A 23,649-nucleotide genomic window follows, 5' to 3' on the forward strand; every position below is an offset into this window, starting at 1 on the left:
ACTGTACAGAGGTTCATCCCCAAGAAAAGAAAGATTATCCAGGGTGGGATTAGACAGCCATGGCTGACAAAGGAAGTCAGGAAATGTATTAAAGAAAAAGAGAGATCCTATAAAGTGGCCAAGAGCAGTGGGAAATCAGAAGATTGGGAAGGCTACAAAAACAAACAGAGGATAACAAAGAGAGTAATAAGGAAGGAGAGGATCAAATATGAAGGTAGGCTAGCCAGTAATATTAGAAATGATAGTAAAAGTTTCTTTCAATACATAAGAAACAAATGACAGACAAAAGTAGACATTGGGTCACTTCAAACTGATGCTGGAAGCCTAGTGATGGGAGATAAGGAAATAGCAGGAGAACCTAACAAGTACTTTGCGTCAGTTTTCACAGTGGAAGACATGAGTAACATCCCAACAATTAAAGGGAGTCAGGGGGCTGAGTTGAGTATGGTTGTCATTACATAAAAAGTCTTAAAATTGATAAATCTCCTGGCCCCGATGGGATACGTCCTAGAGTTCTGAGAGAGGTGGCTGAGGAAATAGCGGAGGCATTGGTTGAGATCTTTCAAGAGACACTGGAGTCACGGAAAGTCCCGGATGATTGGAAGATCGCTGTTGTAACCCCATTGTTCAAGAAAGGATCAAGATAAAAAATGGAAAATTATAGGCCAATTAGCCTAACCTCTGTTGTTGGTAAAATTCTAGAATCCATCATTAAAGATTAGGTTTCTAAATTCTTAGAAGAGCAACAAGTCAACATGGATTTAGTAAGGGGAGGTCATGCCTGACAAACCTGTTGGTATTCTTTGAAGAGTTGACGAGTAGGTTAGACCAGGGAAACCCAGTGGATGTGGTCTATCTAGACTTCCAAAAGGCCTTTGATAAGGTGCCACACGGGAGGCTGCTGAGCAAGGTGAGGGCCCATGGTATTCGAGGTGAGCTACTGGGATGGATTGAGGATTGGCTGTCTGACAGAAGGCAGAGAGTTGGGATATGAGGTTCTTTTTCAGAATGGCAGCCGGTGACGAATGGTGTCCCGCAGGGTTCAGTGTTGGGGCCACAGCTGTTCGCATTATATATTAATGATCTGGATGAAGGGACTGGGGAAATTCTAGCAAAGTTTGCAGATGATACAAAGTTAGGTGGACAGGCAGGTAGTACTGGAAGTGGAACGTGTCCAACGGAGATTCACACAGATGATCCCTGGAATGGTAGGTCTAAAATATGAGGAATGGCTGAGGATCCTGGGATTGTATTCATTGGAGTTTAGAAGATTAAGGGGAGACTTAATAGAGACGTACAAGATAATACATGGCTTGGAAAGGGTGGATGCTAGGAAATTGTTTCCGTTAGGTGAGGAGACTAGGACCCTTGGACACAGCCTTAGAATTAGAGGGGGTAAATTCAGAACAGAAATGCGGAGACATTTCTTCAGCCAGAGAGTGGTGGGCCTGTGGAATTCATTGCCGCAGAGTGCAGTGGAGGCCGGGACGCTAAATGTCTTCAAGGCAGAAATTGATAGATTCTTGTTGTCTCGGGGAATTAAGGGCTACGGGGAGAATGCGGGTAAGTGGAGTTGAAGTGCCCATTAGCCATGATTGAATGGCGGAGTGGACTCGATGGGCCGAATGGCCTTACTTCCACTCCTATGTCTTATGGTCTTATGTTCAAACAAGGCCACCCTCAAACCAAACCATAAACCTTCCAAATTAACTCAACTGTTGACATAAAGTAACTCCAGCTTAACTCAATTGTTCACTTCCAGTATGCAGAAATCTCTTAGTAATTGGTGACTCCTCTAAAGCTTATGTGAACATGTGTCTTTCACTGAATATACACAAGACTATGGTTTTCTTTCAACCAATTCCCATAGCACTACGTTTCTGTTCACTGATAATGAATAAAAGCAAGATCCTGGAACATGTTGACCATTTAAAAAATATTTCTGTATTTTTGTCTGAAGGCAGAAATAATAAAATCACAGAATCCCTACAAGTGTGGACGTAGACCATTTGCACACTGAGACCGCACTGACCCTCTGCAGAGCATTCCACCCAGAACCCCTCTACCCTACTCACGTAATCTTGCATTTCTCATGGTTAAATCACCTAGCCTGCACATCCCAGGACATGACAGTGCAATTTAACATGGCTAATCCACCTAACCTGCACACCTTTGGTGTTACAAAGCTGAGTTGAAAAATGTGGTGCTGGAAAAACACAGCAGGCCAGGCAGCATCCGAGGAGTAGGAAAATCGACGTTTCGGGCATAAGCCCTTCTTCTGGACGATTCCTGAAGAACGGCTTATGCCCGAAACGTCAATTCTCCTGCTCTTCGGATGCTGCCTGGCCTGCTGTGTTTTTCCAGCACCACATTTTTCAACTCTGGTCTCCAGCATCTGCAGTCCTCACTTTCTCCCTGTTACAAAGCTGAGTAGAGTAATTGTGAGTTGAGAAGAATGTACGGTCGCCTTTAAGAGAGAAAGTCCTTTTCTGAGCTTAAGGGACAACAAATGCTGGGGAGCAGCTGGGAAACAGGCTGTTCCAAAATAGACACGTGTAACAATTGGCTGTGAAATGGATACCTGTGTTTCGGTCGCTGTTTTGACAACAAATCAAATCTGACCAATTGATTTAAACCAAACACTCAGCCCCTCAAAGCCAATTGAATTTAAAATCTGAAGATGTTGACAGCCTGAAACCAATCTGACTATAAGAATTGGAGGTGTACTCAGGGGTATAAAAACAAAAATCCCAGGGAGGGAGCAACTGCCTCCGAAAGAGAGCCAATAGCCCTGAACAGCTCTGAACGAAATCTCAGAAAGCACACTCTATTAAAGGTACCAAGGAATTTTATACAAAGATACTTGCAGGAAAAATAAATCATTGAAAACAGCCCAGGGAGAAGACAGCAGAATCGGAAGTACAGAAGGGAACAGCAGAATCGGAGAGACGGAAGGAAACAGCAGTTTCGGAGAGACGGAAGAAAACAGCAGAATCGGAGAGATGGAAGGAAATAGCAGTTTCGGAGAGATGGAAAGAAACAGCAGTTTCAGAGAGACAGAAGGAAACAGCAGTTTCAGAGAGACAGAAGGAAACAGCAGAATCGGAGAGATGGAAGGAAACAGCAGTTTCGGAGAGACAGAAGGAAAAAGCAATTTCGGAGAGATGGAAGGAAACAGCTGTTTCAGAGAGACAGAAGGAAACAGCAGAAACGGAGAGACAGAAGGAAACAGTGTAAGAGACTGATTGGACTTTGAGAGATTAAGTTAATTTAATGTTTAGTAATTGTGTTACTGGAGCAGCATTTTAGTAGAATTGGGGTCAGATAGTGATTAGGAAAAATGGGTTCGGATTTGTTGATAGTTTTTGTTTAGTGTTCACTGTTAAGAGTTAGGAAAATAAATTGTTATTTTTTTCTTCAAACAGCGAAAGTCAGGGGTTATCTTTCATGCACTCACTCACATTTTTAACCAATTACGAGGCAAGGCAAGCTTCTCTGGGTATTTTTGTTTTAATTAGAAGATGGATTCGACATCTACTTTGTAACATTTGGACTTGGAAGGAGACCGGAGCACCCAGGGAGAACACGCAGACTTCACACAGACAGTTGTCCAAGGATGGAATTAAACCCAAGTCCCTTGCATTGTGAGGCAGCAGTGCTAGCCACTGAGCCACCGTGCCGACCATAATATATAAATAGACGACAAAATTCATCATTGCCTCCAATGTTCCAGCTCAGGTTTTGGCTGAATGAGGAAAGAGTATGTGAGAACAAGGATCTCCAACCTGAGACTAGGGTTATAGGACAAGGTGGGCCTTCTAGCCTGCTGAGCTCGCCATCAGCTCACTTCCTTTGACATGTGGGGCCTCCCTCTGAAGGTGGAGGAATTCTCAGTTCTTGATATCTATCTCCTTGCTTAAGTCCCTGTCCTTCATGTCATATTAAGAAGGTGTGTGTAGTGAATGAGATAAGTTGTCTTGGGATCCAGGTGTCATATTGGGCCAGATTCTGCATCAAGGACAGTTGTGTGGCTTTCAGCTCTCAGTTATAATGGAATAAATTGGTCAATACCTTCGAACAGCTACATATGCATGTTAATGTTCAGGTTGAAATGCTGCTGTCCGAGGGCAGTGATTGGAACCAGCTGGATCTTGTTGACTACAAGATCCTTGTTTGGGGATGTTAACCTGGGCCAATCAGAAAAGCCCTGGCTGATCACTATAACCAGGAGAAAGGGCAGTGCTTGTCACTGGCCACTCAGGTGTTTTCCTATCTTCCTGGTGGTGGAAATTGAATAAAGATTCGTGCACTTTGTGTCTTTCACTGTGTCTCAAGAAAATAAGAAAAAAAAAGAAAAAAAAATATAACCAGGAGATGCTGGTTGACTGGGGGTGTCTGCGTGGTTTGTACTATTTCATTATTTGGTTAATTGGACTGTTCTGTGTGTGTTTGTGTCGACTGTTTCTCTTTGGTGGAATTTGGGGTTCATCCGCATTTCCCTGTGAACTGGATGTACGGTGGGGTTTGGGGGTTGGCTATGTTGCACCTACTCCAATGTAAATTGCCAATTCTTGTAAGACGCTGTTTATTGTTCACTGTTGACTGTATGTTTTGTACAGTTTAAAGGGTGACTTGGTGATGGGGTAGTGGCCTTTGTGCAGTAATTTCTGGGAGATTATCAAATCAGTGCAATTTTCAAAATGGGTAACACCGGTCATACCAATCGTGAAGCCTGATGTCTCAGTTTGTCTTTGTGGGAATTTTAAGCTAAAGGTAACCATCTGGATAAATACCTGGTCCCTCGCAGAGAGAACTTGAATGCAAAGTTGGCAGGGGCTGTCCTTTACGAAGCTGCACATGAGCCATGCCTACCGACAATTGCAACTCAACGAGGAGTCCCAGAATTATGCTACAATTAATACCCATAAGGGTTTATGTCAACATACAAGGCTGCCATTTGGGATATCATCAGCTTGCACCCTTTTCCAATCGACAACGGAGAATATTTTGCAAGAACTACCCCAGGGTGCCATTTAGCTGGATGACATACTAATAACAGGGAAGACCAATAATGAGCACTTGGAGAACTTGGACATTGTGCTTAAATGTTTCTCCCAGGCATGCATGCATCTCAGAAGGGAAACAAAATGTGTATTCCTAGTTACCTACCTGGATTACAAAGTTGACAAAACCAAGTTACACCCATTCGATAATAAAGTGAGGGCAATCAAAGGAACTCTGGCTCCCAGGAGCTTGAGTCGAGAGTGTGTTGCTGGAAAAGCACAGCAGGTCAGGCAGCATCCGAGGAGCAGGAAAATTGACATTTCGGGCAGGAGCCCTTCCTGATGAAAGGCTCTGCCCGAAATGTCAATTCTCCTGCTTCTCAGCTGCTGCCTGACCTGCTGTGCTTTTCCAGCAACACACTCTCGACTCTGATCTCTAGCATCTGCAGACCTCACTTTCTCCTTGTACCAGAGCTTGGGTTTTTCATTGGGTTAGTGAATTATTACTGAGAACTCACACGTAACCTGGCCTCCATCCTGACACCTTTACACTTGGTTTTGAAAATGAGTCAACCTTGGAAATTGTCATGTAGCCAAGAAATAGTCTTGAGGGAAGTGAGAAAGAAGCTATTGTTGGGTAAGGTGTGACCCACTACGATTGGAAGTGGGAGGTACTGCTGACATGTGATGCCTCCCTGTACAGTATCAGGGTAGTGGTGGCTCACCAGGGGCCCATCAGGCAATAATGCCCAATAGCGGATGCTTCCCAGACTTGGCTGAATGCAAATATGCCCAGATAGAGAAGGAAGGTTTGGTGGTCATCTTTGGTGTGAGAAAGTTCCACCACTACCTTTTAAGGATAGAAATTTGTCAGAGGAGCAGATCACAAACCCCTGCTAGGGCTACTGAAAGAAAATTAGATTAGATTCCACTATGTTGTGGAAACAGGCCCTTTGGCCCAACCAGTCCACACCGACCCTCCAAAGAGTAACCCCCAGATCCATTCCCCTCTGACTAATGCACCTAACACTAAAACCATTGCTTTTAATGGCAAATTCTACCAATAACCTCTCTAGCACTGTAAACATAAACTTGAAAATGTTCAGTCTCACACACTTGGAAGAAAATTTGGTATTTTTAAAAGAAAAACTTTTCTGCATGTCTCATTTTTTCCCGTCGTCCCATTTTTTTTTTTGTTTTTCACTCTTCATATGATCTTCTACATGTAATTTCCAAATAAATAGACTGTTCAAACTGACTGGAGGAAGAGCATCCCTATTTCTTGTGCTACTCACGGATGTCATGCTGTCCAATGTCAGATGTCCAATTTCAGCAAGTCCCCAAACAAAAGCACAGTGGGGAAACTGCCAAAGCATCTGCATTGTCACTGACTGCAAGATCTAGTTCAATAAGAACAAGGTTCTTAACTTTACCTTAAGGTTTGCTATCTGATTTCATTTCACAAGTAGTCCAAATATCTTAACTTGCAAAGAGCTCTATTTGGATATCTTGCTGATTCTAATACATTTGGTAGGGGTTTCAATTTCCAAGGTCAGATTTTCATTGTACAGGCTGGAATTCAAGGTGGTTGACTTCCCTATTGGAAACCTACCTCCATCGTTAGCCTGCCAGGAAGCAATATATTCTAGAGATTAGGGGCTTAATTTGTCTTGAAGACAGGTCTAGTAGGCAGACCTAAAGTAGCAGTGGAGGTGGGCTGATTCCAATGCAGACAAATTAAGAATTCCGGCTGCAGTTCCCACATGGTTCCAAATTTACCAGCCTGGATCGTCTGACGAATTAGTAGTGAACATTGAGCTACATTGGTAAGGCCTCATGTACATGCATTTTAAAAGTAATTCTAAATAATTGTAAAATTTGATTGCAATTTCCCATCCCCCTCCCCCAACTTCTTCAAGTGCTTATCTACTCATGAAATCACACATCACCCACAGCAAAATCTCTTTACTCACCTAATGGCCCCTCCCTTGCGACTAGACAATCATCACCCAACCTTCTCACCCAAGCCCACCCCACAGAACCCTAATCTAAACAACACACCAAGCTCCATCCCACTTCCATTCCCCTCCAACCAAACCACCATCCATTAGCCACTTCATAAACATATGAATTCACCGGTTCTATTCTAAAAGCTGGATTTCATCCAAGAGCCCATAAATCCTCAATTAAACAATTTGACTCTTGAGAGCAGCTACGTAAACACAGTTAAACATTTATAAACACACATTACAAGTTGGATTGTATCCAGAAGCCCATAAGCTTGCCAAATAAACAATTTGACCTTAGAACCGCTAATCTTAGCAGATCTCTAAATGGACAACATAAAATCAATGGGAAAATTGAAAAGTAAAAAAAGCGAAGGCACGGCTATGAGAAAAGACAGTGGAATGTAATTAATTTGATAGCTCTATCAAATATTCAGCACAAGGAAATCTCTGTATGATTTTGTACATTGTATGATATTTTGTTGCATGACATAGAAATTGTGGTGCAAGCTAGTCATAGAGTCATAGTCATAGTCATGTAGAGCATGGAAACAGACCTTTTGGCCCAACCCCTCCATGCCGACCAGATATCCCAACCCAATCTAGTCCCACCTGCCAGCATCCGGCCCATATCCCTCCAAACCCTTCCTATTCATATACCCATTCAAATGCCTCTTAAATGTTGCAATTGTACCAGCCTCCACCACTTCCTCTGGCAGCTCATTCCATACATGTACCACCCTCTGTATGAAAAAGTTGTCCCTTAGGTCTCTTTTATATCTTTCCCCTCTCACCCTAAACCTATGCCCTCTAATTCTGGACTCCCCAACCCCAAGGAAAAGACTTTGTCTATTTATCGTATCCATGCCCCTCATAATTTTGTAAACCTCTATAAGGTCACCCCTCAGCCTCAGACGCTCCAGGGAAAACAGCCCCAGCCTGTTCAGCCTCTCCCTATAGCTCAAATCCTCCAACCCTGGCAACATCCTTGTAAATCTTTTCTGAACCCTTTCAAGTTTACAACTTCTTTCTGATCGGAAGGAGACCAGAATTGCACGCAAAATTTCAACAGTGGCCTAACCAATGTCCTGTACAGCCACAATATGACCTCCCAACTCCTGTACTCAATACTCTGGACCAATAAAGGAAAGCATACCAAACACCTTCTTCACTATCCTATTTACCTGTGACTTCACTTTCAATGAGCTATGAACCTATACTCCAAGGTCTCTTCATTCTGCAACACTCCCTAGGACCTTACCATTATTTGCATAAATCCTACTAAGATTTGCTTTCCCAAAGTGCAGCACTTCGCATTTGTCTGAATTAAACTCCATCTGCTACTTTTCAGCCCACTGGCCCATCTGGTCAAGATCCTGTTGTAATCTGAGGTAACCCTCTTCACTGTCCACTACACTTCCAATTTTGGTGTCATCTGCAAACTTACTAACTGTACCTCTTATGCTCGCATCCAAATCATTTATGTAAATGAAAAAAAGTAGAGGACCCAGCACCGATCCTTGTGGCACTCCACTGGTCACAGGCCTCCAGTCTGAAAAACAACCTTCCACCACCACCCTCTGTCTTCTACCTTTGAGCCAGTTCTGTATCCAAATGGCTAGTTCTCCCTGTATTCCCGTGAGATCTAACCTTGCTAATCAGTCTCCCATGGGGAACCTTATCGAACGCCTTACTGATATCCATATAGATCACATCTACTGCTCTGCCCTCATCAATCCTCTTTGTTGCTTCCTCAAAAAACTCAATCAAGTTTGTGAGGCATGATTTCCCACGCACAAAGACATGTTGACTATCCCTAATCAGTATTCTTGTTTCAGAGTAGTGATCCCAAAGGCTTTATCACCATTGGTGCCTTAAAGGACTTGGACAGTGAGAAAAAGAGAGATTGAAGACTATAGTATAGAACATGCCTGTCCAACAGTTAGCCTGTGGGCCACTATGTGGCCTGTCAAGGTGTCTTTTGTGGCCCACCTCACCAATGTTCAAAACCCAGCTAAATGTAACTGGATGATTTTGAAAATAACTGTTCTTCCAATCATGGACCATTTCACTTCTGAGTTTGCTACTGATAGGTTTACTTGTGAGTATATCAGCAGCAAATGTGGGATAGGAACGGTCTGTGACTGGACTAACAACACAACACAACTCCTTTCATTCAGCACAAAGCCTGGAGGAAAGGTGTGGAATGGGAACGAGGAGACACTGGCTTGCGGAGGAGGGAAATGGCAGCCAGGATAGAGGTAGATTGAGAGTCGGGGTGCCATGGAAAAGCGGGGTGGGATGTGAATTGAACTATCATGGGAAAGGAGGGTAAAATGAAAGTCAGGCCTGTGTGCCTTAACAAAACAAGGAGAAAGTGAGGACTGCAGATGCTGGAAATCACAGTCGAAAAGTGTGGTGCCGGAAAAGCACATTATCTGAGGAGCAGCAGAGTCAGCGTTTCAGGCATAAGCCCTTCAACACGAATAGCAAAACAACACAGTCACTTGAGCACCATTTTCTTTTTCATTGTCCCAGCTGTGAGTGATGGAGAGCACTGTTATAGCCCACAGATGGAATTATTTCCAAAGGTGGTACTAGCTTTGTATTTCCTTCCCACCATAAGGAAGTAAATTCACAGATTTAACGGCCCTATTAAGGGCCAGAGAGGAGACTGCTGACAAGGATGACAGGTTATGCCTTTGGTCCCAATGATGACCAGGGACGGTTGGGGACAGCATTATCATGAAAAGAAGCAATTGCAGCAGTGGCATAGTTTGGGAGTATGGTTAGTGAATGGTTGTTTAGTTGGGTGAGTGACTGGGTGAGGCTCAGTGGTTAGGACTGTTGCCTCACAGCACCAGGGACCTGGGTTTGACTCCCACCTCGGGTGACTATGTGGAGTTTGCACATTCTCCCCGTGTCTGCATGGGTGTGCTCCGGTTTCCTTTCACAATCCAAAGATGTGCAGGCCAGGTGAATTGGCCATGCTAAATTGCCCACAGTGTTAGGTGCATTAGTCAGGGGCAAATATCGGTCTGGGTGGTTTAATGTTCGGAGGGTTGTTGTGGACTCGTTGGGCCTAAGGGCCTGTTTTCAAACTGTAGGGAATCTAATCTAATCAGTGAGTGAGTGATTGTGCTGGATGAATGAACAAGTGGTTGATTGGGTGAGTAAACGAGAGATTGGCTGGGAGAGTGAGCAAATGGCTGGCTGACTGAGTGGAAGAGCAAGGGCCTGACCCTATTTCCATGTAAATCCTACCTTGGAATACACGCAACCAGATGCAAATCAAGATCAGTGTTAGTTAAACCCAACTCTTTTGCTTGCCCTGGTCCTAATCACTTACTTGGTGATCAAAACTACTTTAGCTGTTCTCAGCTTAAAAACATTATTAGTTAGCTATTAGAATAGTTTTTTTCTTTAAACATTTGAATTTCATATATCTGGAGCATTAGTCTGGGTCTCTGGTTTACAAGTTCAGTAACAATTCCATAACACAATTATCCTCTCTCTGCTCTGCTACTTGGTACATTGAAATGGCTGTTTTTATTAGTTATTCATTTAAAATGAATCACTCATGGATTGTGGGCATTGCTGAGTCAGCCAGCTTTCATAGACTATCCCTAGTTACCCATGGGAAGCTGGTGATGAGCTTGAACTATTGCAGTCTATATAGTGTAGGTACACCCACATGCCTCTAGGTAGGTGGTCGAGAACTCTGACCAAGTGACACTGAAGGAATGGCGATATGTTTCCAAGTCTGGATGGTGGCTCGGAGGGGAACTTGAGGGTTACAGTGTTCCCTTGTATCTGTTGCTCTTGTCATTAGAATCATGAACTCATATAACTGAACTAATTCCCGTCCCATTTTTCTGCATTTGGCCCATATCCCTCAAGACCTTTCCTATCCATGTACCTGTCCAAATGTCTTTTAAATGTTGTAATTGTACTCACCTCTACCACTTCCTTTGGCAGCTTGTTCCATATTCGCACCATCCTCTGTGTGAAAATGATGTCCCTCAGGTCCCTTTTAAATCTTTCTCCTCTCACCTTAAATCCATGCTCTCTAGTTTTGCCTTCCAGATGACAGTGGTCTCAGATTTGGAAGGTGCTGTTTAAACAGCCTTGGTGAATTTCTGAAGTGCTTCTTGAAGATAGTACACATGGCTGCTTTTGATCATCAATGGGCAGAATGGATGTTAATGGGTATGGTGCCAAGCTAGCAGGCTGCTTTGAACTGGATGGAGTCAATGTTGTTGGAGTATCATTGGATCTACACTCATCCAGGCAAGTGGGGAGTACTCTATCACATTCCTTATTTTTGCCTTTAGATGGTAGACAGACTTGGGAGAGTCCGAGATGAGTTACTCGTTGCAGAACCCTAGCGTTTGATCTGTTCTTGATGGAACTTGCCATGGAACTTACATGATTAATCCAGTTCATTTCAAATTATCAATTTATTGTTACCGAAATGTTTCACTGAAATTTATACTTACTGCTGTTCAAAACCTCAGCTTTCTGAAATGTACTCCCCTAATCCAGTGAAACAAAACAATGAAATGCCACTCCCTTCACCCTCAATACAAGAAGGTTGGACAACCCTGGGATAAAAAGACTGGATATCAGAGTGGGGATTGGAATATGGTAGGATTGGAGACAGAATTGCGGTCAAGTGGCAGTTACCTGAGACTTCTTGACTCTTCATATCTGCACATTTTGGTGAGTTCAGTTCAAAAAGCTTCCTGACTGATACACAGCTAATAGGCGACTCCAAGATATTTGCCGACTGAGGTCAGTTTTAACTTTTCCCGGGTGGGAATCAAATCGGCATTCGTCCCATATTTGTACTGGTAAAGCACTTAATGCCTATTTCAGGCATGAGTCATATATGATGACGTTGTGCACACACCTCCTGCTTGCTATAGTGCGGGCTTTAGCAAGCACACTGGTGCCTGATAAAAAGGCACTACCTGGCCAAACTTCTAGGCATTTGATTCCATGAACAGGAAACTGCCAAGCCTGAAGCTACCTTGTTAACTATAACATTTCAGATGAATTACATTATTTAGACTATTACACTATTAATTACAATTAATAAAAAATCAGTAGGCGCAGAGGGCTGCTGGCATGAGTTACAGAACTTTCAGGTAAACTCAGATTATGAATTGGGTGCCCAGCCACTTAAATACTTTCACATGCTGAAAGGAAAGTATTTTGTTACAAATCAACCTTGAGGTAATCTTAATAGGATGTGCTGGGAAAGGTCCAGATGAGAGTTTTGTAGTTTTCTTAGCTTCAAAGTGCTGAATCGAAGTTGAGACTTGCACAGTACACTATATTGTGCTATTTTCTTGTATTATTTCAGAATTATGGCTTCCACAACTTTTGAAGGGATGTGGGATATTAGTAGGAACTGTTTTTACCAGAGTTCACCAGAATATACCTAACTAGAGGAATAAATCTAAAAGATGAACTACTTTGTATCTTACAATGCCTTGATAATATGAAAAAAAAGATTTTTATCCTCTGCAACAATGGAAGGACATTACTTTAGCAATGAGTGTACTCAGTGGGGCACCTTAACCCAGAAAATTGAATTTGATGCAGATTATGGTCAACGATGCATCAATAAACAGCAGTTCTACAGTGGGACACGATATTAACTAAGAAGTACTATGGGCTTGTAAGAAAGATATGACAATAATCAATGGTGATTTTAATATGCATTTTGACGACATTACTCAAATTGGCAAGGATTGCATTGAGAAGGAGTACATTGAATGCGATAGGGATTATTTTTTGGAGCAATATGTTGGGAACCAACCAGGGACCAGGCTATTCTGGATTTAGTGTTGTGAAATGAAGTGGGAATAATTAATGGTCTCATAGTAAAAGGTCCTCTTGGCAAGAGTGATCATAACATGCTAGGATTTCAAATTCAGTTTGAGTGCAAGAAACTGGAGTCCCACACTAGTGTTCTGGAGTGAAACTAAGGCAATTACATAGGCACGCGAACAGATTTGGCCATGTAGTAGTGGACAGGAAGACTAGAAGGCAGAACAGTTGAGTAGTAACAGATGTTTGAGGGAATACTTAACTCCTTCCAACTAAAATATATTCGAGACAGGAAGAAAGATTGGAAGAGGGGGAAAATATCCATGGCGAAAGTGAGGACTGCGGATGCTGGAGATTAGAGTCAAGATTAGAGTCAACCAGTCCATGCCAAACATAATCCCAAACTAAACTAGTCCCACTCACCTACTCCTGGCCCATATCCCTCCAAATTTTTCCCATTCATGTTCTCATGCAAATGTATTTTAAATATTGTAATTGTACCCATATCTACCCCTTAGTCAGGAAGTTCATTCCACACACAAACCACGCTCTGTGTAAAAGGTTTGCACTTCATGCCTTTTTTAATTCTCTCTCGTCTCATCTTAAAAATGTGCCCCTTAGTTTTGAAATCTCCCAACCTAGGGAAAAGACAACTACCATTAACCCTATCTGTACCCCTCATTATTTTATAAACCTCTACAATGTTTCCTCTCAACCGCCTACACTCCAGTGAAAAAAAAGTCCCAGCCTATCCAGCCTTTCTTATAACTCAAACCGTACCTACCCAGCAACATCGTGGTAAATCTTTTCTGAACCCTCTCCAGCTTAATGATATCCTTCCTATAACTGGGTGACCAGAACTGGACACAGTATTCCAGAAGAGGCCTCACCAATGTGCTGTACAACCTCAACATGACTTCCCAACTCCTGTACCCTAAGGAGAAAGTGAGGACTGCAGATGCTGGAGATCAGAGTCAAAAAGTGTGGCGCTGGAAAAGCACAGCCTGTCAGGCAGCTTCTGAGGAGCAGGAGAATAGACGTATCGAGCATAAACTCTTCATCAATACTTCCTAACTTCTCATTGAAAGGATTTTTCTTTCATTTTTCTCAAAATCCCATTTCTTTCAGGTCTTCATTGGAAAATGTGAGAATTCACATAGCTGAAGAAACTACCTCAGTTGTGACCATCAGTTGGAGAAACCTTTTGACAGTGATACAAATGTTTGCTGAACAAAATGATGCTTTAGAATTTTACGTTAAACCTATGTAACAAAACTATAGTCAATGACTATCAGGCACTGTTTGCTGCTTTGTGGCAGTAGTCTGGCACTAAGAAGTGAGGTGATCATGTAGGTTCCCTAAAGAAACTGAATAAAAGATACATGCACTGGATGAAAATCCAGAAGGACATAGGTGTTACTCATGTGTTCTTTCACTGAGTATGGTTATGTGATTTAAAAAAAGTATATAAATGGTTTGAATCAAATAAACGATACGTAATTATTGCGGAACACTAATAATGTAGCTGACTTAATTTTTGCTTACAAATTGTTCAGATATAAAAGTTTGTTTTATAGCATTACGCCATTCCTTCAGTCTATAATATATTACATTTTTTTCAAAAATGCAAGAGAACCTACTTACCCACGCTGCAGAACTCTCCCTCCCAGCCTGGACTACAGCAGCATTTTCCTGTTGGAGTACAATGTCCATTCCTACAGAGATGTGAGCATTCTGATGCTACTGGCTGTGGAGGCTGTACTGATCTCTTACATTCTTCTGGAACATTAGCTCTATTTTAAAATAAAGAAATGCCAAACGTTTATGCTATTTGGCTGAGAAGTGAGCTGTGTTATACCTCCGCTGGTTTGTCAGATTATATTGACGCAGACAATTCAATCACTTGGATCAACCAATAGTGTGCTTACTATCTTTTAAATGTAAAATTTTATTTTAATAATAAAATCATAATTGAAGTAGAAAACATCGGAGCCTAGAAATTACAAGATTAGAAGATTCACAAATAGACACTACATTTGCAAGACATTATTTTGTCTGCCATTTCAACTTAAGAGTTTAAACAATTTATTTCAAATATATTAATGATTTATTTTGTATGCTTTCATACAGTGATATTTCTAGATCTAAAAACTTTTACCCAGATATCTTTTGCTGCTTAACTTTAAATACATTTAACACACTAACTCTTGTTCTTCATACTTCAAGAATTGAAAGAAGTAACCCTAATACTCTCGGCCTTAGCTACAAAGGACAATATATTGCCATGGTGACCACCCTTTCTTTTTGTCTGACTAAATTTCGGACCTGTGGACATGCAATTCATGATCCTTCTGTTCCTCTACACTTCTCAGTATCCAACTTATTTTTTAGTTTTCTTTCTCTTTTCCAAATGCATTACCTTATATTTCCCCAGATGAAATTCCATTTTGTCATTTTCCATCCACCTGACCAATCATTGTTATCTTCCTTTAGTCAATGGCTTTCTTCCTCATTATTAATCTGATGACCAATTTTCACATTATGTGCAAACTTCTGAATCAGGCCTCTTACAGATCTAATCATCAATGGCAAGGGGCCCAGAATTCAGCCTTGCGAAACCCTCCACAAAACAGCCTTCCAATTACAACAATAACTTACTGCCACTGAATCAATTTTAGATCCTATTTCTTGTTTCCTCTTAGATCTCATTAGCTTTTAATTTATTGACCAGTCTGCCATATGGAACCTTGTCAGATGCCTTGTTAAGATCCAGGTACGATACATCAGAATTGCAGCATGTGAACAGTCCCAGAAGAAAAGGAGTCCTGTCAATGGTAGAGATGGTGTCAAAAGTGACATTACAGAAGGAGGGGTCCCACCCAGTTTCATTGATGCCTCCCTGGAGGCACTGCTCCAGGCCAAAATGGCTCCCACACCAGCTCATCAAAGCAAGAAGGTATGGACAGAGACTGCTGATAACCTGAGCAGCCATGGGTGATCTCATTTAATGTGGCTCCCTCTCTGATCAATGACCTGATGTGCTCCAGCAAGCGGAGTACAATGCTTACTATTAAGTTTAGAGGCTTAAATGTGATATAGGCTTAAATGTCGTCACATGACAGCTACAATACTGTGAATAGTTTTCATTCTGTTATCGAAGGAAAGGTATAGTGGCATTGGAGGAGATCAGAGAAGGTTCACTGGTTTGATTCTGGATATGCGTGGACTTTCTTACAAGAAGAGATCGAGTAGGTTGGACTTGTACTCAATGGAGTTTAGAAGGAGGACAGGAGTCTTACTGAAGCATATATTCTTTGAGGAAAGGTTGCTTCCCTTTTGAAAGAGTGTAGAACCAGAGTGCATAATCCAAGGATATGTGGTCACCTATTTAAGGCAGAGAAGGTAGTCAATCTGTGGAAATCTGAACTGCAGAAAACTGTTGAGGCTGAGTTGTTAAGTATCTTCCCAGTTCAGTTAGATTTTTAACGAGTAAGGGACGAAAGGTTATGGGAATAAGGCAGGAAAATGGCTTTGAGAATTAATATATCTCCTTGAATGGTCAAGCCGACTCATTAGGCCAAATGACCCAGTTCTACCCCTACATCATATGGTAGCTGCAGCTGGTCATGATATGCACTTGAGGCAAGGCCCATTGCGGATCCCAGGCCAGAGCGAATGATATCGAGGGTTTGCATTGCTCACATGGGGAAAGCGGTTTGACAGCAAAGACAACATAGTGACTCAGCAAAAATCCCATCACCTCCAGAAGAATCCATTAGTAACACTTCATATTTATTTCATCTGCTCCCCCACCTGCATGCTGAGCTCCTTCCTCACTCATGACTCGATCAATACCGTTAGCAATGCAATGGAACCCTTAAGTGGACATTACTTATGGACTTTACTGGGGTGAAGGTGGGAAGGAAGCAGAATTCTGACCCACCACCCTCTTGATTTATTACATGTCACCTGACATCAAACTTGCCAAAGGGGAGGCATGGAATCCTGCCCAGTGAATTGAATAGATATAAAACTGTTGTGAACCACTGGATGCTCTTTTATCATGATACATTCTCTTTTTAGGGAAGTCTGGATGAGTTGCTTCCATTCCATCTCCATGACTCTGAGATAGCTGATAAATTGGAGTCAAAGGCTGGCAGGAAAAATGGTTACTAAATAATGGACAGCCTTTCATAAAGAGGTAGGACACAGTCAAGGTATATTCTAACAAAGAGGAAAGGTAAAGCAAATAAATTTGTAGCTCCTTAGGTGATAAATGAAATAGGGATTTAGATGAAAAAGAAAATCTGTGCTCACAATACTTCCAATATAGCACAAATATAAAACCAATATCATAAGGATTTATACAACCTAGAGCTAGGCTGAATGTGATAGATTCAGAGAGGTGAGAGAACAACCAAAAGATGCCAAGAAAGAGTATGAAAAGAAACTGGCATGAAAAGGAATGCTACAGTCTTTTATAACATATAAGGATTCTGCGTAATCCAAGATGGAGGACGGGAAAAATTTCTGGCTGTAACAGCTGCTCCTTTTTTGATGTATTTCAGGTGTTGGAAGTGAATTCCTTGAATTCCAGGCACAGCAATTACTGTTTTATAAGCTGTTGCATTGTTTTGGAACTTTGGAGAAAAAAAGTCAAAACAACAGCACTTTTAAAAGGGAGAAGAACAGACAAAGGAAGCACATGGTGAGATCAGTGCAGGAGAGAGAGAGAGAGAGAGAGAGAGACAGGGAGAGGGAGAGGGAGAGGGAGAGGGTGAGGGTGAGGGTGAGAGGGTGAGAGAGTGAGAGAGAGAAACCCACATTACTAACTGACAGAGTTAGCAGTTACTGCCTTTGCTGTTGAATTTATGAGTCACTGGACACCAGTGCCATCTGGGAAAATGAAAAAACAGTGAACTTCACAACTGATCTTGGAGGAACCTGTCTGGGAGCAGTCACAGCACAGAAGCAGAAAAGTGGATTTTAAGCGTGACCTTAAAATAAGTCTGCAGTAGTGAGTACAGTGGGTTCTTTCTTGATTATATGTTTTATTGAGCTATGTCTCTTGATTAAACTTAAAATATAAGCCATAAGTATTAATATAACCTGGAGCAGTGTTTTGTAGAAGAATAAGACAATTCTATTTTCTGGGTCTGTAGGGTGAAAGAAGTAAAAATGGCCTTTAGTAGAGTGATAGAGCTTAAAAATGTGTTGTTGGAAAAACGCAGCAGGTCAGGCAGCATCAAAGGAGCAGGAGAATTGACGTTTCAGGCATAAGCCCTTCTTCAGGAAGGGCTGCGCTTTTCCAGCAACACATTTTTAAGCTCTGATCTCCAGCATCTGCAGTCTTCAATTTCTTTTAGTAGAGTGATATGCTCTTCTTGTCGGATGTGGGAGTTTAGGGAGAGTTTACGGGTTACTGCAGAATATATCTGCAATAAATGCCATTGGTTGTGAATCCTATCAGATCGAATGGATCAGTTGGAGAGACAGTTAGAGACAATGAGGAATTTACAAGAGCAAGGGGATGTGATGGATGGCAGTTATAGGAAGGGGGGAAAGTCTCAGATACAGTCACATAGATGGGTTAACTCCAGGAAAGGTAAGAGAGGTAGTCAGGTAGTGCAGGAATCTTCTGCAATCCCTATTTCAAACAAGTATGTTGTTTTGGAAAACATAGGGGGTGATGGATTCTCAGGGGAATGTAGCATGAACAGATAAGTTTCTGGTATTGAGACTGGCTCTAATGTAATGAGAGGTACATCGGGTTCCAAGCTATCGATTGTGTTAGGGGACTCTCGAGTCTGAGGTACAGACAGATGTTTCTGTGGCCAGCAGTGAAAAATCAGAATGGTGTGTTGCTTCCCTGGTGCTGGGATCAAGGATCTCTTAGAAAGGTTGCAGAATGTTCTCAAGGGGGAGAGGGACCGGCAGGAGGTCAGTGTGCACATTGGAGCCAACGACATAGGAAGGGAAAAGGTTGAGATTCTGAAGGGAGATTACAGAGAGTTAGGCAGGAATTTAAAAAGGAGGTACTCGAGAGTAATAATATCTGGATTATTACGGGTGCTACGAGCTAGTGAGGGCAGGAATAAGAGGATAGAGCAGATGAATGCATGGCTGAGGAGCTGGTGTACAGAAGAAGGACTCATATTTTTGAATTGTTGGAAGTTGTTTTGGGATAGAAGTGACCTGTACAAGGAGAACGGATTGCACCTAAATTGGAAGGGGACTAATATACTGGCAGGGAGATTTGCTAGAACTGCTTGGGAGGATTTAAACTAGTAAGGTGGGGGGGGGGGGGGACCCAGGGAGATAGAGAGGAAAGAGATCAATCTGAGACTGGTACAGTTGAGAACAGAAGTGAGTCAAACAGTCAGGGCAGGCAGGGACAAGGTAGGATAAATAAATTAAACTGCATTTATTTCAATGCAAGGGGCCTAACAGGGAAGACAGATGAACTCAGGGCATGGTTAGGAACATGGGACTGGGATATCATAGCAATTACAGAAACATGGGTCAGGGAAGGGCAGGACTGGCAGCTTAATGTTCCAGGATACAAATGTTACAGAAAGGATAGAAAGGGAGGCAAGGTGGGGGGGGGCATTTTTGATAAGGGATAGCAATACAGCTGTACTTAGGGAGGATATTCCCGGAAATACATCCAGGGAAGTTATCTGGGTGGAACTGAGAAATAAGAAAGGGATGATCACCTTATTGGGATTGTATTATAGACCCCCTAATAGTCAGAGGGAAATTGAGAAGCAAATTTGTAAGGAGATCTCAGTTATCTGTAAGAATAATAGGGTGTTATGGTAGGGGATTTTAACTTTCCAAACATAGACTGGGACTGTCATAGTGTTAAGGGCTTAGATGGAGAGGATTTTGTTAAGTGTGTACAAGACAATGTTCTGATTCAGTATGTGGATGTACCTAATAGAGAAGGTGCAAAACTTGACCTACTCTTGGGAAATAAGGCAGGGCAGGTGACTGAGGTGTCAGTGGGAGAGCACTTTGGGGCCAGTGACCATAATTCAATTAGTTTTAAAATAGTGATGGAAAAGGATAGACCAGATCTAAAAGTTGAAGTTTTAAATTGGAGAAAGGCAAATTTTGACGGTATGAGGCAAGAACTTTCAAAAGCTGATTGGGGGCAGATGTTCACAGGTAAAGGGACGGCTGGAAAATGGGGAGTCTTCAGAAATGAGATAACGAGAATCCAGAGATAGCATATTCCTGTTAGGGTGAAAGGAAAGGCTGGTAGGGATAGGGAATGCTGGATGACTAAAGAAATTGAGGGTTTGGTTAAGAAAAAGAAGGAAGCATATGTCAAGTAGAGACAGGATAGATCGAGTGAATCCTTAGAAGTGTATAAAGGCAGTAGGAGTATATTTAAGAGGGAAATCAGGAGACATGAGATAGATTTGTCAAATAGAGTTAAGGAGAATCCAGAGGGTTTTTACAAATACATTAAGGACAAAAGGGTAACTAGGGAGAGAATAGAGCCCCTCAAAGGTCAGGAAGGTGGCCTTTGTGTGGAGCCGGAGGAGATGGAGCAGTATTTTGCATCAGTTTTTTACTGTGGAAAAGGATATGGAAGATATAGACTGTAGGGAAATAGATGGTGACATCTTGAAAAATGTCCATATTGCAGAGGAGGAAGTGCTGGATGTCTTGAAACGCATAAAAGTGTATAAATCCCCAGGACCTGATCAGGTATACCCTAGAACTCTGTGGGAAGCTAGGGAAGTGATTGCTGGGCCTCTTACTGAGTTATTTGTACCAGCGATAGTCACAGGTGAGGTGCCGGAAGACTGGAGGTTGGCAAACGTGGTGCCACTGTTTAAGAAGGGTAGTAAGGACAAGCCAGGGAACTATAGACCAGTGAGCCTGACGTCGGTGGTGGGCAAGTTGTTGGAGGGAATCCTGAGGGACAGGATGTACATGTATTTGGAAAGCCAAGAACTGATTAGGGATTGTCAACGTGGGTTTATGTGTGGGAAATAATGTCTCACAAACTTGATTGAATTTTTTGAAGTAGTAACAAAGAAGATTGATAAGGGCAGAGTGATGGACGTGATCTATATGGACTTCAGTAAGGCGTTCGACAAGGTTCCCCATGAGAGACTGGTTAGCAAGGTTAGATCTCATGGAATACAGGGAGAACTCACCATTTGGATACAGAACTGGCTCGAAGATAGAAGACAGAGGGTGGTGGTGGAGGGTTGTTTTTCAGACTGGAGGCCTGTGACCAGTGGAGTGCCACAAGGATCGGTGCTGGGTCCACGACTTTTCATCATTTATACAAATGATTTGGATGTGAGCATAAGAGGTATAGTTCGTAAGTTTGCTGATGACACCAAAATTGGAGGCATAGTAGACAACAAAGAAGGTTACCTCAGAGTACAATGGGATCTTGATCACATGGGCCAATGGGCTGAGAAGTGGCAGATGAAGTTTAATTTAGATAAATGTGAGGTGTTGCATTTTGGGAAAGCAAATCTTAGCAGGACTTATACACTTAATGGTAAGGTCCTAGGGAGTGTTGCTCAACAGAAAGACCTTGGAGTGCAGGTTCATAGCTCCTTGAAAGTGGAATTGCAGTAGATTCTAGTGAAGAAGGCGTTTGGTATGCTTTCCTTTAGTGGTCAGAATATTGAGTACAGGAGTTGGGAGGTCATGTTGTGGCTGTACAGGACATTGGTTAAGCCACTGTTGGAATATTGCATGCAATTCTGGACTCCTTCCTATCGGAAAGATATTGTGAAACTTTAAAAGGTTCAGAAAAGATTTACAAGGATGTTGCCAGGGTTGGAGGATTTGAGCTGTAGGGAGAGGCTGAACAGGCTGGGGCTGTTTTCCCTGGAGCATCGAAGGCTGAGGGGTGACCTTATAGTGGTCTATAAAATTATGAGGGGCATGGATAGGATAAATAGACAGAGTATTTTCCCTGGGGTGGGGGAGTCCAGAACTTGAGGGCATAGGTTTAGGGTGAGAGGGGCAAGATATAAAAGAGACCTAAGGGGCAACTTTATCACTCAGAAGGTGGTACATGTATGGAATGAGCTGCCAGAGGAAGTGGTGGAGATTGGTACAATTGCAACATTTAAAAGGCGTCTGGATGGGTATATGAATAGGAAGGGTTTGGAGGGATTTGGGCCAGGTGCTGGCAGGTGAGACTAGATTGGGTTGGGATATCTGGTTGGCATGGACGGGTTGGACCGAAGAGTCTGTTTCTGTGCTGTACATCCCTATGACTCTATGGTTCTCTATCATTAGTAAAACAGAATTAAAAAGGCAAGTGTGGTTCATGAGGAGCATTACTGAGGTATGAAATGAACTTAAACTTCTGAGTTTAATAAAGAAGATGCTATCAAGATCCTGGTGAAAGAAGAGATCATTCAGACACTGAAGTATTTAAAATTTATAAAGAGGAGGTATCAGACTTAAAATTTATAAGCTGCCTAAACTGGATGAGGTGCATCCAAGTGCACAGAGAGAAACAAGAGTAGAGGTTGCTGAGGCGTTGGCTCGCAAGAAAAGGAAATAGGACAAAAGAATTCCAACTCAGTGCAAAACTAATTGACTGGTTAACTATCAGTGTTCCACTATCAACTTCTTTACCAAAAAAACCAGAGAGACTGATCTTCTAACTTTTATCTGTTTTTGGACTCACTTCTTATTTCTCATCTCAGTGTGTTATTACTCTTCCTTTACACATTTAGTCATTAATAAACTCACTTCTTTGCTAAATCAAGAAAGCCTTATTAAATTAGCTCCTTTTAAAACAAATTCATTTGGTCTGGGAGACAGGCATCTATAATCTATTAAGGCATCCATTTTAAATTAGATGCTTAAATTAGCCATGATGCAACTAACTGAGAGAATGGGTGAACAATGAAGCAGAGCCATTTAGTTTTTCTGCACCTGCGAGCTAAAAGCTGTGGGGTATTCATCTGGAACTGGATTAACTTGGGCAAATTGCCTGGGGTCTGGTCGTAACATTAACCAGCTAAGCACTTTCACCATTTTTGCTTAAATTTAAGGGAATGAGATTGTTGGTTTTCATGAAAGGCTAACCAGGGAACCACTGATTGCAGAAGGAATTAAAAAGATTGCCATCCTGTTGGAAGAGGTCAAAAAGACACCTAGGCAAAACAATTCACCAGCATGCTAAGTCTGGGGAAGAAACCTGGCTTCTTCAGGGGAAATTAGCTCCTTTCAAACTCAATGCTGGTCTGAAGGACAATTATGAGATAGTGATCCAATTACTAGACATATTGTTTTATTTTGCTGAATTTCACCAGGGGAAGGGTGCTAGAGTCTTAAGAGCGCTGACTTGCATCTATATTATGTGGTGGGAAACCTTAAACTCACTGTGGGACCCCCACCTCTCAGTGAAGAAAGCCCTATCCTTCCAAGCTGCTGATTAATCTGATTAACTGGCAGTTCTTGTGATCCAACAATGCTAGAACCAAATAGCTGACACTGCGAGGATTTCAAACTATCCCATGAAGAAGGCAGCATAGACACTGGTCTCAGGCAAGTCTGGGAATTATGGACATGGAGCGATTAGGCATCCTAGGAAGAGGTAGGAAGGTGCAGGGAGGAGGCAAAAAAGTGGGGGTACAATATTTTGCGGTGGTGGGTCGGGTGGGGGAGTTTCTTAATTAGGTTAACACCGTTAGATTCTTAATTGCACATTAGTTGGCTGGGGGAGAGGGTGGGGTTAAAATCCATTTCCTTATTTCTCTTTTCGCAAGGAGATTCGTTGGCTGATGAATCCAGGCAAAATTTAG

General features: G+C 42.2%; 1 protein-coding gene across 3 annotated transcripts in view; it reads right to left on the reverse strand.

Annotated features, from left to right (window-relative positions):
* hhip (hedgehog interacting protein) overlaps positions 1-23,649 on the reverse strand; it is a 159,716-nt gene that overhangs the window by 11,968 nt on the left and 124,099 nt on the right. For all 3 annotated transcript variants that reach the window (XM_072571620.1, XM_072571612.1, XM_072571629.1), the window contains exon 12: positions 14,492-14,640. In XM_072571620.1, coding sequence (XP_072427721.1) covers positions 14,492-14,640 — 149 coding nt within the window. The remainder of the gene's footprint in view (positions 1-14,491; positions 14,641-23,649) is intronic.

The sequence above is a fragment of the Chiloscyllium punctatum genome, chromosome 1 (genome assembly GCF_047496795.1).
Source record: "Chiloscyllium punctatum isolate Juve2018m chromosome 1, sChiPun1.3, whole genome shotgun sequence".
Classification (NCBI taxonomy): Eukaryota; Metazoa; Chordata; class Chondrichthyes; order Orectolobiformes; family Hemiscylliidae; genus Chiloscyllium; species Chiloscyllium punctatum.